This window comes from Eleutherodactylus coqui, chromosome 12 (assembly GCF_035609145.1).
Source record: "Eleutherodactylus coqui strain aEleCoq1 chromosome 12, aEleCoq1.hap1, whole genome shotgun sequence".
NCBI lineage: Eukaryota > Metazoa > Chordata > Amphibia > Anura > Eleutherodactylidae > Eleutherodactylus > Eleutherodactylus coqui.
This window is the reverse complement of record NC_089848.1, coordinates 54,675,612-54,692,876: the sequence shown is the minus strand read 5'-3', so window position 1 is coordinate 54,692,876 and position 17,265 is coordinate 54,675,612. Positions and strand designations below refer to the sequence as shown.

General features: G+C 42.0%; 1 protein-coding gene across 1 annotated transcript in view; it reads right to left on the bottom strand.

The window, feature by feature from the left end:
- Nucleotides 1-6,264, bottom strand: part of EFHB (EF-hand domain family member B) — a 48,366-nt gene extending 42,102 nt beyond the window's left edge. Inside the window, exon 1 of the mRNA XM_066584969.1 lies at nt 6,123-6,264. Coding sequence (XP_066441066.1) covers nt 6,123-6,200 — 78 coding nt within the window. The 5' untranslated portion in view covers nt 6,201-6,264. The remainder of the gene's footprint in view (nt 1-6,122) is intronic.
- Between the last annotated feature and the right edge of the window lie 11,001 nt (nt 6,265-17,265).

The window sequence follows — 17,265 nt, the reverse complement described above, 5'->3', positions numbered from 1 at the left end:
AGTCTTACTGCTCTTACAGTAAAGAACCCCCTTCTATGTTGGTGTAAAAACCTTCTCTTCTCTAGACGTACAAGATGCCCCCCTTGTTACAATCACAGTCCTGGGTATAAATACATGATGGTACATATCTCTGTATTGTCCCCTTATAAATTTATACATAGTTATTAGGTCGCCCATCGGCTGTCTATTTTCTTAACTAAATAACCCCAATTTTGATAAACTCTCTGGGTATTGTAGTCCACCAATTCCATTTATTATTTTAGTTGCCCGTCTTTGTACCCGCTCAATCTTTGATATGTCCTTCTTGAGTACCGGTGCCCAAAACTGCCCATAATATTCCATGTGTGGTCTGACCAGTGACTTGTAAAGAGGAAGAACAATGTTCTCGTCATGCGCCCCTAGACCTCTTATGATGCACCTCATGAGTTCAAAGTTGTTATAATAAGTATCAGAAAATTGTAGATCTAGTGTTTCAGAAATGTCTTAGAATGTAAAGCATGCCTTTCATTTTCCCTTTGTTCCCTCTGCTTGTATATATACTTTACAATGGTTAGGTATAAAAGGCTTTTCAGACTGCACAGTACTGTACGCCTCAGGCGCATACAACTCAGAATAGTAACACTATAAATGATTCATCAATTAAAGTGTAACAGAGAAAGTAACCGCTGATGGGTGACATTTATCAACCTTATCTCCTTTGCTCAGTCTGCGGCAGGGACTTTTCCAGAGTAATGTGATTCTTGCTTTGTCCTCATATGAGGTCCATGTCTTGTTTCAGATTCATTAAAGCAAACAAAACCATAAGTATTCATGTATAGTATGTAGCCATTCTATAGTCCTGTGTGGTGCAGAGTGCTAAGGCAGCAGATAAGCAGTCCTAAGCTCTAGCTCACGACCTGAATGTTGCAAGTTCAGGTAGCCAGCTCAAGGTTTACTCTGAGTACCCAGTTTGGTGGGGGTAATAAATTACCTGAAAGCGCTGCAAAATAAGTTGGCACTATACAAATAAAAAAGTACCGTGTATACTCGAATATAGGCCGAGTTTTTCAGCACATTTTTTTGTGATGAAAAAGCCCCCTTCGGCTTATACTCAAGTGAGGTTAAAAAAAATATATAATACTCCCCTTCCAGTTGTCGTCTGTGTCCCCAGCGCGATGGTCTCCCCGGTGGTGCGGCAAGCTGCTTGAGACTTCTCCCCGATGTCATCTCCCTGGCTCGTCTTTGAATACCTTCGCCATCAGCAATGTGTAAGTAAGCGCTGTGATTGGATCGAGCGCCAGTCAATCAGAGCCCGTGCTTGATCATTCACAGCCAGTCAGTGAATGACATCACTGAATGTCTGTGATTGGTTTATAAAGTGCTGGCTTTGATTGGCTGGCGCTCGATCCAATCACAGTGCTTACTTACACATCGCTGACGGCGGGGGAATTCAGAGCCGAGCAGGGAGATGACAGTGGGGAGAAGTCTGAAGCAGCTTGCCACAGAGCCGGGGACACAGACGCCGGCTGGGAGGGGAGTATTGCATTTTTTTTACCTAGTATATACTCCAGTATAGTCAGGCTTATACTCGAGTCAATAAGTTTTACCAGTTTTTTTGTGGTAAAACTGATTGACACGGCTTATACTCGGGTCGGTTAATACTCGAGTATATACAGTATTTATTTATTTTATACAGGTAGGACGAGTGGCAGCATCAATTTGGATAATAGTGCATAACTGTTTTACGTATGCATAATCATAGTTGTGGGGTATATTCATAGGAACTTATATACAATAGAATACAACTAACATTAAAAAAAACACCCACATCCATATACAGCATACGGTATATATACAGACACACACAATGCATGTATTGTCTTGAGGTCCATAGAGCTGCCTCTAGCCACAGACCGTTCCCCACCAACAGGGCGGACTGGGACTAGAAAGCAGCCCTGGCACATAAATGCCACCAGACCAAATACAATATTGTGCACTCCGCCCATATGGCAGGAAAATAGCTCCAAAATGGCGTATTTTGCTTTATCTACTCATGACACTCGCCACTCCCTTATTCCTTTCCCGACACACATATGACTATATACGTACTAATTGCACGTTCCCCAAGCAGTTAGGACATACAGTATATAGACATCCACAACATATGAAGTGTAAGCAGGAGTCTCAGGCCACCTGTAATATAGTGTAATGCAATACCATAGTATTGCATTATACTGTAAAAGAGATCAAACATAAAAAAAAAAAAGTTAAAAAAAGTAAAAATGATAAAATAAAGACTTTTTAATTAGTACAAAAAATAAAACATTATGTCCGGTGTCATAAAGGGCGGAAGTGCGTTTACGTGTGCATTTGTATGCGCCTACTTTACTGTATTTTTTTGCGCGCATTTGCCTGTGAACAAAACTATGCAACTATGCTCCCATTTATTGAAATGGGCAGTTAATGTAATTAGTTTAATATGTGCACTTTCCCTGCGTGAATGCACAGGGAAATAGAGTAATGCTGTGTATTTTTTTGAGTGAACAGAATGTTTGCGCAAAATTCGCTTCCATGAAAGAACCTATTGGAATCAATGGATTCTATTCATTGGGTATTGCACGCGCAAATTCTTCATGTGTAATACACTGTACAAATACATTTGTGTGAATCCAGTCTAAAAGTTAAAAAAAAATACCCTTTAATTTTTTGAGCAAGAACTGGGAAAAAAAACGTTTTTAAAATGTAAGAACTGGTATCACTGCGTCCGTAAAGGGCCAATTAATTACACTGAAATATCACATTAATAATCCCACATGGTGAACGCCATCAGAAAGAAATATGCTATGCCAGAAGAGCGTTTTTTTGGTCACCTCATCAACCAGAAAAAAAATGTAATAAAAAGTAATAAAAAATTCATATGAACCCCAAAACGACAGGTTCCCCTTCACAAAACGAGCCCTCACACTGCCCCAGCGATGATAAGCTACGATTTTTTGAAAGTGGGGATGCCAGAACTGCATGGCACTAAAATGTGGGTTCCATGCCAGATTTTTGTACTTCTTTAAACCGCCCTTAGGGCTCCTGCACACTGGCAAGGGCAATGTCGGGCTGTGATTCACGGCTTGATATTGCCCTCACAATCCTTTTGTAAACCCCTGGATGCGAGGCGTTTTCACATGGAAACAGCCTTCCATCTCTGCACGGCTGAAGGAATCCCCCATAGCTAGGAGAGAGAGGGAGGCGGAGCTACAGGGGATCTCCTACAGATCTCCGCATATTTGGAGAGATAGTGGGGTGGGGCTAGAGGACTCTCCCAGGGCTTCCACAAGAGCCGGGCGACAGAGAGGGTGAAGCTATATGATGCTAGGATCCCTCTAGCGCCAGCTTCTCTCTTGGCTAGAGAGGAATCACTATAAGAACTCTGTCTAGCCCCACCCCCACCCCACCCCCCACTCTCTCAGGGGAGCCCTCTAGCCCCACCCCCTATCTCTCCAAATATGGGGACTTCTCTAGGAGATCCTCTGTAGCTCCGTGCCCCTCTCTCCTCACTGTGGGGGATTTCTTCAGCCCCGCAAAAATGTGAGGCTGTTTCGTGAACTTCTTCCATTGATTTCAATGGGGCCGACGCTGCTGTCGCCGGCCCCATTGTAAACAATGGGTGATATCACAGAAAGAAAGGAGATGCTGCAATTTTTTTTCACGCAGCATCGCCGGATTGAAATTCATTGGTTTCATAATCATGCGTTTTCACTCTCTCTCGCAACCCAGGAAAATCGTTCCATTTTCTCGACAGCGTGAAGAAGTCCTTAGAAGGGTTGTCCCACTATAAAAAACTTTTCTAAACAGTTGGCCATGACCTAAAATAACAAAAGCAGCCAATACTCGCCTCTCTTTTCCCCCTGGTGAGTGGCGTAATAGCTTCCGCAGCTCTCTCGGTCTCTGCTTACAGTGGAAATGAGGTCACTGCTGCAGCCAATCAGTGGCCACATCAATAGTGCCTAACTGACTACTGAAAGCCAGACTCTTGCTCTAATAGCCAGGAACGGAGAAACCTCAGATCCTGGCAGTTTAACCCCTTACATGCTACAATCAGTAACTGCAGCAAGTAAGCAGATGACAAGGGGAGGGCGTCCTTCTGACACCCATCAGCACCCATCAGTGCGAACACAAAGAACCAATGGGTTCCCATGGCAGCCGGAAACCAAACAAAGACCTCCATGTCTTCCGAGTCTAATGTGCTGCTGTCATAGGCTTAGTAGAATGCACTGCATAAGTAATGCAGTGTATCCTAGCGATCAAATGACTGCATCTTCAAGTCACCTTCTGGGAATAAAAAATTGTGTCAAAAAAAGTTCAGTAAGGTTAAGGGCTCCTGTCCATGGGCGAATTCTCACTGCGTTCCCAGCCTATGGGAGCCGTCCGGTCCCGCAGCACACCAGCAGCTGTATTTCTGCTGTGCTGGGACGGCAGGAAAGCAGGCATTCAAAAAGAAAGAAGGTGTGCATGGGGCATGCGAACGGCACGCTGCCGGCGTGCCGAGCACATCCGCCTGGGCCGAAGAAAAAAGATCCTGCCGCAATGGTGGGGAGATCCGCAGCATCTGGACAGGTGAGTATATCTAATTTTGTAGCCTCATGTCTGCGGGAAAGGAAAAACCCGCAGCGGGATTCTGCATGGAGAATCCATGCGGCCCGAATTTCCCCGTGGACATGAGGCCTTAGAATACGGAGATGCAGATTCAATTGTTTTTCTTTAAAAACGTTAAAAATAGAGAAATCTATATAAACCTGTTATCCCAGTGAGGCTTCAATCACACGAACGCATATACAGCGCGTTTTTAAGGCCGACCGATATACACATTTGTTCGAACGGGTGAATATACGGCACGCAGAAAACGTTGCACCGTAAAAAATGGAACATACTCGACCAAAATACGGGACGGGTGATTATACGGTGGGTAAAAAGATAGTTCTGGAAGTATCTTTTGACCAATATATGTTGGCGGCTCACATAGGCTCCTAAGGGAGCTGGAAAAAGAAAGGGAGAGGGCGGGAGTTTAGCTGCGTCCAACACTGCGAAAAGCTTACAGGTGCCTCTATATAGGCATTGGAAGTCATTCCGAGGATTTATGCTGAGTGAGGGTTATCTGGGGTGCAACATATTTTTCGCTAAAAACGTCGCTCATGGTCGTGTGAATGGATGAGAAACCGCTGTCCGTGATCGTGGAAAAATGTCCATTCATGCGAATATACATCGCAGATGAGAAAGCGTAAAGACGCATACGGCCATGTGAAAGAGCCCTAATTGTGGTGATCCAGATAAAAAAGTCAGGCCTCCTACACACGGTCGGGTCGGACGCCGCATGAGGGATTGCCGCAGCAGGATTCGACCCGGTGACCCCAGAGTTACCTGTCCCGGTGTCTACTCTGACTTCAATGGAAGCTGGACGTGCATAGCCCACACAAAATCACAGCATGGTGCCCTTCCTTCCCCGCGGGCCGAAAATCAAGATTGATTTCCGCTCGTGGGCAGGAAATCGCGTATTCCCATTGCATTTTACGGGCTGGATTTGCTGCGGAATCCCGCTCTGCACTTCGCAATGCAAACCCGCCAGTGTGGCGGAGGCCTTATTGTGGTGTTTTTACCAAATAATGACACTGTAAACAACACAAGCCAAAAACATTGTCAGGATTTCTGGACATTTTTCCATACCCCCCCCCCCCCCCCAACCCCAATAAATAAATAAATGTGATAAACGTTCTATAGCACATTATGATTATATGTACCCCAGAGTGGGGATATAAAACCCACAGGTCCTCATACAGCTATGTCACCGAGTTATGACTCTTGCTATGTGACAGTGAGGCATACAACAGGCCGGTCAGGAAGGGGTTAAAGCCTACGGTATGCTCCGCTGTACTCCACGCCTGCAGTCAGATTTCCCATACAGTGCAATCACAGGTCACTGCCGGCAGCATCAGCTGATGGTCGGGGACAGATGAACGCACTTTTACATCCCATCTATGCTAATGATGGAAGAAATGTCCGGCTGATTGCAGCTGAATGTATGAGACCACCCCCGGCTACAGAACAGCGCCCCCCACAAGTGAGGAGTCATGGAATAGAGCAGGCGATGTACTCACAGCGCGGACATGGGGAGAGCGCTCTAGGAATCTCCCCAGGTACTGGGGGGCCGGCTCCTCGTTCCTCCTGCCTCCCATTGTAAGTCCCGGTGGAGCCAACAACTTCACACCCGTAAGTCTACAGAGGATTCCACCGGCGCCTGGCAACGGCCATTGTGTACAGGCTGTTACCGGGCAACCAGTGACGTTACTGTGCGCCTGCGTTCCAGTCTGTTCAGTTCTGTTATCTATCTATCTATCTATCTATCTATCTATCTATCTATCTATCTATCTATCTATCTATCTATCTATCTATCTATCTATCTAATATCTTTCTTTCTATATATCCATCTATCTCATATCTATTTATCTTTCTATATCTGTCTACATCTATCTATCTATATCTCATATCTATTTACCTATCTATCTTATATCTATCTATCTATCTAATATCCATCCGTCTATCTATCTATTTCATATATTTCTATCTAATGTCTTTTTATCTATCTATCTCATATCTATTTATTTCATATCTATCTCTTTATATTTCTATCTCATATCTATCAGTCAATCTATCTCATATCTATATCTATCTACTTCATATCTATCTTTCTATCTAATATCGTCTACCTATCTCATATCTATCTATCTATCTTACTCATATCTATCTATCTATCTCATATCCATGTATCTATCCGTCTATTTATATCATATCTATCTTTCTATCTAATATTATCTATCTATCTATCTCATATTTATGTATCTATCTCTTTATCTATCTCTCTATCTAAAATCATCTATCTAGCTCATATCTGCCTCATATCTATCTATCTAATATTGTCTATCTATCCGTCTATCTAGCTCATATCTATTTATCTATCTTTCAATCTATCTACCTCATATCTATCCGTCTATCTATCTCATATCTGTCTATGTATCCTTTTATCTAATCTAATCTAATCTATCTATCTATCTCATATCTGTCTTTCTCATAGCTATCTATCTAGCTATCTATCTCATATTTGTCTATTTTCTAGCTATCCAATATTATCTATCTATCTATTATCATCTATCTATCCGTCTATCTTATATCTATCTTTCTATCTATCTAATATTATCTATCTCATTTCTATCTATCAGGCTATCAATATATGTATCCATCTATCTTTCTTTCTAATATCATCAATCTATCCATCTATCTCATATCTATATTTCTGTCTATCTATCTCATATCTATTTATCTATCTTTCAATCTCATATCTATCTGTCCGTATATGTACTTCAAATCTATCTATCTATCACATATCTGTCTATTTGGTAGCCAATATTATCTATTTATCTATCTATCTATCTATCTATCTATCTATCTCATATCTACCTGTCTATCTCATATCTATCTATCCATATATCTGCTTCATATCTATCTTTCTATCTATCCAATATCATCTAGCTATCTCATATCTATCTATCTATCTCATATCTGTCTTTCTCATATCTATCTATCTCATATCCATGTATCTATCTATCTATATCATATCTATTTTTCTATCTAATATTATCAATCTATCTAATATTATCTAATATATCTAAAATCATCCATCGATCTATCTCATATCTGCCTTTCTCATATCTATCTATCTAATATTGTCTGTCTATCCGTCTATCTATCCATGTATCTATCTCATATCTATTTATCTATCTTTCTTTCTTTCTATCTATGTACCTCATATCTATCGGTCTATCTCATATCTGTCCATCTATCTATCCTTCTATCTATCTAGTATAATCTCTCTATCTATCTCATATCTATCTATCAATCTATCTCATATCTATTTTGTAGATTCTATCTATCTATCTATCTATCTATCTATCTATCTATCTATCTATCTATCTATCTATCTCATATCTACCTATCTATCTAATATTATCTATCTATCTATCTCATATCTACCTATCTGGCTATCTATCTATCCATCTATCTTTCTTCATATAGCTATGTCATATCTATCTATCTATCTATCTATCTATCTATCTATCTATCTATTTATTTCATATCTATCTCTTTATATTTCTATCTCATATCTATCAGTCTATCGATCTCATATCTATCTATCTATCTATCTATCTATCCTTCTATCTGCTTCATATCTATCTTTCTATCTAATATCATCTATCTATCTCATATCTATCTCTCTATCTATCTTACTCATATCTATCTATCTATCTTACTCATATCTATCTATCTATCTCATATCCATGTATCTATCCGTCTATTTATATCATATCTATCTTTCTATATAATATTATCTATCTATCTCATATTTCTGTATCTATCTCTCTATCTCTCTATCTAAAATCATCTATCTAGCTCATATCTGCCTCATATCTATCTATCTATCTATCTATCTATCTATCTATCTAATATCTATCGGTCTATCTATCTCATATCTACTTTTCTATCTATCTAATATTATCTATCTGGCTATCTATCTATCCATCTATCTTTCTTTCTAATATCATCAATCTATCTATCTCATATCTATCTATCAGTATATTTACTTCATATCTATCTTTCTATCTATCTAATGTCATCTCGCTATGTCATATCTATCTGTCTATCTATCTGTCTATCTATTTATTTCATATCTATCTCTTTTTTATATTTCTATCTCATATCTATCTATCTATCTATCTATCTATCTATCTATCTATCGTCTATCTACTTCAAATCTATCTTTCTATCTAATATCATCTACCTATCTCATATCTATCTCTCTATCTATCTTACTTATAGCTATCTATCTATCTATCTCATATCCATGTATCTATCCGTCTATTTATATCATATCTATCTTTCTATCTAATATTATCTATCTATCGCATATTTCTGTATCTCTCTCTCTCTCTAAAATCATCTATCTAGCTTATATCTGCCTCATATCTATCTATCTATCTATCTATCATCTATCTAGCTCATATCTATCTAATATCTTCTATCTATCCGTCTATCTATCTCATATCTATTTATCTATCTTTCTAGCTATCTACCTCATATCTATCGGTCTATCTATCTCATATCTGTCTATGTATCCTTCTATCTAATATAAACTATCTATCTATCTCATATCTATCTATCAATCTATCTCATATTTGTCTATTTTGTAGATTCTATCTATCTATCTCATATCTACCTTTCTATCTATCTAATATTATCTATCTATCTGGCTATCTATCTATCCATCTATCTTTCTTTCTAATATCATCAATCAATCTATCTATCTCATATCTATGTATCCGTATACTTACTTCATATCTATCTTTCTATCTATCTAATGTCATCTAGCTATGTCATATCTATCTATCTATCTATCTATCTATCTATCTATCTATCTATCTATCTATCTATCTCTCATATCTGGCTTTCTCATATCTATCTATATATCTATCTCATATCCATGTATCTATCTATCCATCTATCTATATCATATCTATATTTCTATCTATCTAATATTATCTATCGCATATCATTTATCGATCTCTCTCATATCTGTCTCTCATATCTATCTGGCTATCTAACTATCTCATATCTATCTATCTAGCAATCTATCTATCTATCTCATATATATCCATCTATCTATCTCATATCTATCTATGGCCGCCTGCAGATGGCCGGGTCGGATCCGGCAGCGAGAATTCTCGCCATGCGACCCGACCCGAGCGCCCGCAGAGAGCAGCGCATACTCACCCAAGGTCTACGGCCCCGGGCTCTTTCATATGCCGGCTGCCGGGCAGCTGGCGCATGCACAGACCGGAGCCGGCGGCGGGTGAGTGACGTTTCTGTGCGGTGCTCTGCGAGCCCTGCACAGAAATAGAGCACGCCGCGGTTTGTTTGGCGCGTGAGATTTCACGCGGCCAAACCGCGTCCGTCTGCATAGAATTGCGTTTTTAACGCAATCCTATGCAGGCTTCCAGCAGCGGAAATCCCGCGGGAAATCCCGACGTGGGATTTCCGCCCGTCTGCAGGCGGCCTATCTCATATCTATCTATCTATCTATCTATCTATCTATCTATCTATCTATCTAATATAATCCACAATATAAATCTGCCCGTATAAGCCTGGCTTAAGTTTGACTAAAGTGCTTTTAGACAGAATGAGTATCATTTTAAAAAATTGTTTAAATGAGCAAAAGTAGATGATAAACGCAAGCAGATGATTATTGTTCATTTTTTGATTATCGTACATTTTCACCGTTGGCTCGTTGGCTTGTTCACTTATTATTCGGTTTAAGCAGCACTTATTCAGTTCTTCTCATTAATTTATACAGCAAATGTGAAAGACTGATTGAGTCTTGTTTGAACGAGCCAACGATGTATCTGCTTGTCTAAGCAGGCTGCATGAGAGCGAACCAGCTAGCGGTGACATCACTCGCTCATTCAAGCATAAAACGGCTCCTCTAGAAGTACCCTAATCCAGACCAGCTGTTAGAGTCTTGTGAGTAGTAGAAATGACATCCCCCACAGACACCACTGATTTTTCTTATCAAGACATTACTCTTGTTCACAAGGTACAAATCTAGGCATGTATTTAATGGCTGCTGTCAAAAGGCATATGGACAGTAAATAGTAAAGAGGTTAAACACCAACACAATGGGAACGCAAAAGAGGCCAAAAATGATAACAAAAGTGCAGTAGTGAGAATGCTATCTCTGACCAACTTTGGCGTTGCGGATTTGCCTAAAAGTGGAGTAATCGTTCTGATAGGGCCAGCCCCACATCTTAGACCTAGAGCACCTAACTTGTTCCTAGATAGAGGGTTGAACAAAATATAGTGCAGATGGAAAATAAAACTATATATACGTATAACAGACATAGACAAAGTTGAATAAGCCTCACATTAAAAGCATTACCACTGGAACTTAGCAACAGATAACCGCTGCCACACCAGGGACCTCAGGCAGGAGAATAACCGGCGCCCATGTAGAGGTGCGGCTAAAAAATATATTCATTATGGTTGATTGGCTGGTTAGGGGATACACCTAACTGTCAGCCAATTAGTCCATACACTACAAGAGATATTGTAACAGGGTTGAGAAGAAGGGTACATTACACAAATTGTGAACCCTACTGAAAGATTTCTGACAGAAAACACCTCAGGAGCCTTGTGCAGTGACTACAAGAAGGCATTCATCAGTACTGAAGATGTAGTCACATAGGCAGGGGCTGCCATCACCCCGACTACACTTACTGATTGCGACCGATGCAGCACAACACCAAAACAAATTTCCTTCTTTTTCTTTCATCCCCACTTTTCAAGAGTTAGAACCTTTATTTTCTGTCAACGTAGCTGTATGAGTGCTTGTTTTTTTGCAGGGGGAGTTGTATCTTTTTTAGTACTACTCAATATTCCATATAATGTATTTCAAAACTTTAAAAAAAAATTAAATGGGGTGAAATAGAAAAAACACAACTGCACAATTGTTTTTTGGGTTTTGTTTATACGGATATGTTAACATTATTCTGCGGGTCAGTTCAAATGTGGCAATACCAAATTTATACAGTTTTTTTTTTCTGTATTATTATTTTTAAAAATAAAATACCCTTTAAAAGAAAAATTGCGCACTGTGTGAGAGCTTGTCTTTAGTGGGGCGGCTGGTAGTTTTTATTGATACCATCTTGAGGTACACAGGACTGATTCCATTTTTTAGGAGATGGATTGTCCAAAAACCCACAATCCTGCCATTATTTTTATCCTATGACGTTCACCATATGTGATAAATATATAATTAAAAATTTTTATAGTTCAGACTTTAACGGACACAGTAATACCAATTATGATTGTTTTTTTATATGGGAAATGTTTAAAGTGTTTCTTTTGAACTTTAAATATATATTATTTATTATATTTAAATATATTTTATTATTAGACCTATTTTAATGTTTTTTAGTCCCCATAGGGAATTGAACTTGCAATCACTTGATCACTTCTACAATATACTGCAATACTTTTGTATAGCAGTATATTGTGCATTTCAATGTTAGTCTGTGGCAGGGCTGTGTCATTACCTCCACATTATGGGGCTTAAGGGTGAATTAATACGAGCGTGTGCGTATGCGTACATTGGTGTGCACAAAACTGTGCACCCACATACGTGCACAAACACGTGTGAATGCAGGCCCATGCAGTATCACTTTCAATGGGGCCACGGCTGCTGCCGACGGCCGCATTGAAAGCGATAGGTTAGCACTCAGCCAATCAAATACAGCCCTTTCAGCAGGCAGGGATTTTAAATCTTTGCCTGCTGAAAGAGACTCAGAGCAGTGCACGGAGAAGACAGGGTGGACGCGCCTGAGCCCCGGCAGCTGAGGAGAGGTGAGTATGTATATTTTGCTATTGCTTTCAATGGGACTGCAGAAGTGCCGGTCCCATTGAAAGCAATGGGAGAACATCACGATCCTCTGCCACAGCTGTCACAGCTGTGGCAGGGGATTCTTTACTCCCTGCGGGGAATATTTATATGCACCACGGACCTATGGTGCACGTATGTCCTATCTTTTACATGTGCGCACATTTGCACGCCTGTAAAACACGGACATGTGAACACACCATAGGGAACCAATGGTTCTAATAGTGGTGTGGTTTTGTGTGCACATAAACACGCTCGTCTGAATCCACCCTAAGGCCTCATGTCCACAGGGAAAATGAGGCCCGCCGTGGCTTCTTCATGTAGAATCCGTAGCGGGTCCCTCCTGCCCCGCGGACATGAGGCCTAAAAATCAGAATAAACTCACCTGCTCCAGGCGATGCGGATCTTCCTTCCTTCGCGGCCAGATCTTCTTTCTTCGGCCCGGCGGCGTGCCGCGCGCATCCGCTGGGCCAAAGAGAGGATCCGGCCACGAAGAAGGGAAGAACAGCATCGTCCGGAGCAGGTGAGTTTAATTCTGGTATGGGTCTCCCGCGGATCCGGACGGCTTCCATAGGCTTCAATAGAAGCCTGCGGGAGCCGTCCCTGCGAGAGACCCGCATGAAAATGGAGCATGTCCATTTTTTTTCCCACACGCAGATCCGTGCCTCACGGGAAAAATGAAATCTGCAGGTATTTAACTACCTGCGGGTGTCCAATGCATCCCTATGGGGCGCGGATCCGCGTGCGGGAGAAACGCTGCGGATTTTAAGCCCGTGGACAAGAGGCCTAGAGGTGAAGGAACGGGGAGTCAGGGAACTGTGTTTTGAATTCATTGGGCACCTCCTTCCAGCACGTCAGCAGCTTGGCTCTTTCTGTGTAACGTGAAGAAAGAGTCAAGCTGCTAGCGTGTGATAACTTCGTGGGGACACAGTGCTGGCCTTAATAGTTTATAGGGCCCAATAGTTTATAGTCTCCCTTTAACCCCTTAAGGATGCACTCTTGTTTTTTTTCTTTTAATTTTTAGATTTTTGCTCCTTACTTTCAAAAAATCATAACCTTTTTATTTTTCCGTTTCGTGGCTATATAAGGGCTTGTATTTTGCGTAATGAGCTGTATTTTTCAATGGTACCATATAATGCACCACATTATTTCCTGGAACACTTTTAAAAATTTCTAAGTGGAGAGAAATGGGAAAAAAATGCAATTCTGCCTGATAACTTTACTCTGTGGGTCAGTATGATTACGACAATCCAAAATTTATATAGTTTTACTTTTGCTGTACTACTTTTAAAAAGTAAAAAATCTTTGGAAGAAGATCAAAATATTTTCTCCTGCCATCTTCTGACAGCCATAACGTTTTTATTCTTCTGTCGATATAGTTGTATGAGGGCTCATTTTTTGCAGGTTTCTATTGGTATCATATTGGACTTCATGTGACTTGTTGATCACTTTTTATTAAATTTTTTTCTTGGAGACGTTGTGACTAGAGATGAGCGAACGTACTCGGTAAGGCCGATTTCGCAATCGAGCACCGCGATTTTCGAGTACTTCACTACTCGGGTGAAAAGATTCGGGGGTCGCCAGGGGGCAGGGCGTGGTGGAGCGGGGGGTAGCAGCGCGGAACAGGGGGGAGCTCTCTCCCTCTCCCCCCCACTCCCCTCTGCAACCCCCCGCTCACCCACGGCGCCCCCCGAATCTTTTCACCCGAGTAGTGAAGTACTCGAAAATCGCGGTGCTCGATTGCGAAATCGGCCTTACCGAGTACGTTCGCTCATCTCTAGTTGTGACAAAAAAAGCACGACGCAATTCTGGCGTAAAATTTTTTTTCTGGCATTACCATGCGGGATGAAAAATGTGTTACTTTGATAGATTGGCCTTAAACGGATGCTGTGTAGGGATGAGCGAGCGTACTCGGAAAAGCACTACTCGCTCGAGTAATTTGCTTTATCCGAGTATCGCTGTGCTCGTCCCTGAAGATTCGGGTGCCGCTGCGGCTGACAGGTGAGTCGCAGCGGGGAGCAGGGGAGAGCGGGCGGGAGAGAAGGAGAGAGAGATCTCCCCTCCGTTCCTCCCCGCTCTCCCCTGCAGCTCCCCGCTCCGTGCCGGCACCCGAATCTTCAGGGACGAGCACAGCGATACACGGATAAAGCAAATTACTCGAGCGAGTAGTGCTTTTCCGAGTACGCTCGCTCATCTCTAATGCTGTGACACCAAATATGTTTTTATTTTTAGTATGAGATAACGACTTAAAAAAAAAAACTTTACATCCCTTATTTTCCAATAATTCAAAAACTTTTACTTTTATTTATTTTTAAAAATTTTTAAATCCCCTTAAGGGACTTGAACTTGCACGCCAAGGAATTTGATCATGATAGCCCTGGGGGCTTTGCTAATCAAACAGCACTCCTTGATTACATTGCAAGGGGGCTGTTTGTGGACCATGAACAGCAATTGGGGAATTTAGTAGGTTAGCAGCTGATCGTGGCTTTTGGGGGCCGGTGACGGCTATTATAGATAGCCGGCACCTGCTTTGTATGAAGCAAGATCAGCTCGCGATCCCTTTCCATATAAACCTCGCACAGCCAAGACGCTAATGTACGCCCTGTGGTGTTAAGTGGTTAATACTGCAATACATGGCACCCCTGGGTGTCTTCACTAGGCTTTAAGCTGCCATGAGAGCCTATTGGCGCACCACATCAGCATTACGGTTGTCCACTTTCACCCCTTTAGCACTGAGCTTCCGATCTTGGATGGTGGCTAGGGCGCCAGGGTAGGGCTGTTGTGGCACCAACTGCGAGTTGCTGAACAAAGCAGTGTGGAGGTGCAATCCAAGATGGCACACGCTCCCTGTGCTAGTGCCACCCCTCTCTGCCAAGTGCAGCTGCAACCCTTCGGAGAAAGTAGAGAGATGGTCCTTCTGTTTCTGGAACTTGTTGCTGGCCGCATGAAGTGACCTGATGGGCCAGATTCGACCTAGAGTTTGACACGTGTCCTCTAAGGCCTCATGCACACAGCCATATTACAGCTATATTGTGTATATTGTGTATAAAGTTGGTGCAGAGCAACCACAGGGGTGCATCAGGCCTCAATGTGCCTAAATATATCTCTATATAGACAATGACACAGAGCACAGGTCTGATTGGGACCTATTAGGATAAAAAAAAAAAAAGAGGCTCCACTGTCAGCGCTCCCCAGCTAACGGTTCTAAGCGGAGTGTAGTGGCCTCACCTGACCTGTGTCACCTGACCAGCCCACTGGTCAGTACTGACTATGGGAAGCCTTTAGAAGAGGTGAGGGGGAGCGCCGCATACAATGAAATCAGCTGCGGGTATGCGGCTGATTTCCAGTCAAAATCCGCACTAATGGTACAGAATTTGACAGTTTTTTTGATGCAGAAATGCTGCGGAATTTGCAGTGGAAATTTCCGCTGTGGACATTCTGCAGCATCTCTGCCACATATAAACATACCCTAAGTCAGCTTGAGGTATGCTGCCATGTGCAGCGTGTCCCCTATATAGGCCCCAGTAGTAAGTTTCCCCCACAGTGGCCCTCAGTAGTAATAGTGACCCCCACAGTGGCCTCTGTATTAGTAGTGACCCCCACAGTGGCCCCAGTAGTAATAGAGTCCGCCCCACAGTCCCCCCCAGTAGTAATGCTGACCCCCACAGTAGCCTCACTAGTAATAGTGACCCCCACAGTAGCCTCAGTAGTAATACTATTACTACTGGGGTTGATATAGGAGACACTATTACTAATAGTGTCCCCTATATCGACCCCATTAGTAACAGTGAACTCCCACCGTATCCCCAGTAGTAATAGAACCCTCCATATACTTACCTTCTTCTCATCTTCAGAGCGCTGCTACTCCTCTTCTCGGTGCTACTGCAGGCAGAACTGTAAGCACCCGCAGCAGCGCCTCCTCTCCTCTGGCGGAACTAAGGAGAAGAGGTCAGGGGAGGAAGATCCCGGTAGCACCCACTGCCATTAGTGTGTGCATCCGGCCGCGGCACAGCAGAGTGATTATCAGCCGGGGAGCTGCAGCACCACGGCTGGTAATCATGTTAATGGTGACCAAACATCCTGAAAGCAGGACACATGGCTGTCCCACTGGGGTTCGGGGTAAAAGTGGGACACCGGGTCCCAAAGCGGGACGGTCCTGCCTAAATTGGGACGTCTGGTCACCTTAGGATAGGTCGTCAATTGCATTTGAGTGGAAAACACCGTTAATATTCTCGGGATGATCATCTTAATGGGAATAATGACAACTTTTTTGCTAACTTTGTGTTTAGCTGTTTGTGTGGCCTTGGGCCGGATTCACACACGTGCATTTGCACAGTAAATATTTTAGTGCGTAATACGCCGAAAATTGGACACATTGATTTCAATGGGTTCGTACACATGGACTTATTTGCCATGTGCGGTTTGTAGGGTATATATTTGTAGGGTATCTGCTTGTAAGCTATATCTTTGCAAGCTCTATGTTTGTGGAGTATATGATTGTAGGGTATACCGTATGTTTGTAGGCTATATGTAGGGTCAATGTTTGTAGGCTATATGTTTGTAGGCTATATGTTTGTAGGGTATATGTGGTAAATGTTTAGAGTATATGTTTGTAGGATATACAGTATGTTTTTAGGGTAAATGAGTGTAGGGTATATGTTTGTAAGCTGTGTTTGTAGGGTATATGTTTAAAGGCTATATGTTTGTAGGGTATATATGGTATATGTTTGTAGTGTATATGTTTGTAGGGTATATATGGT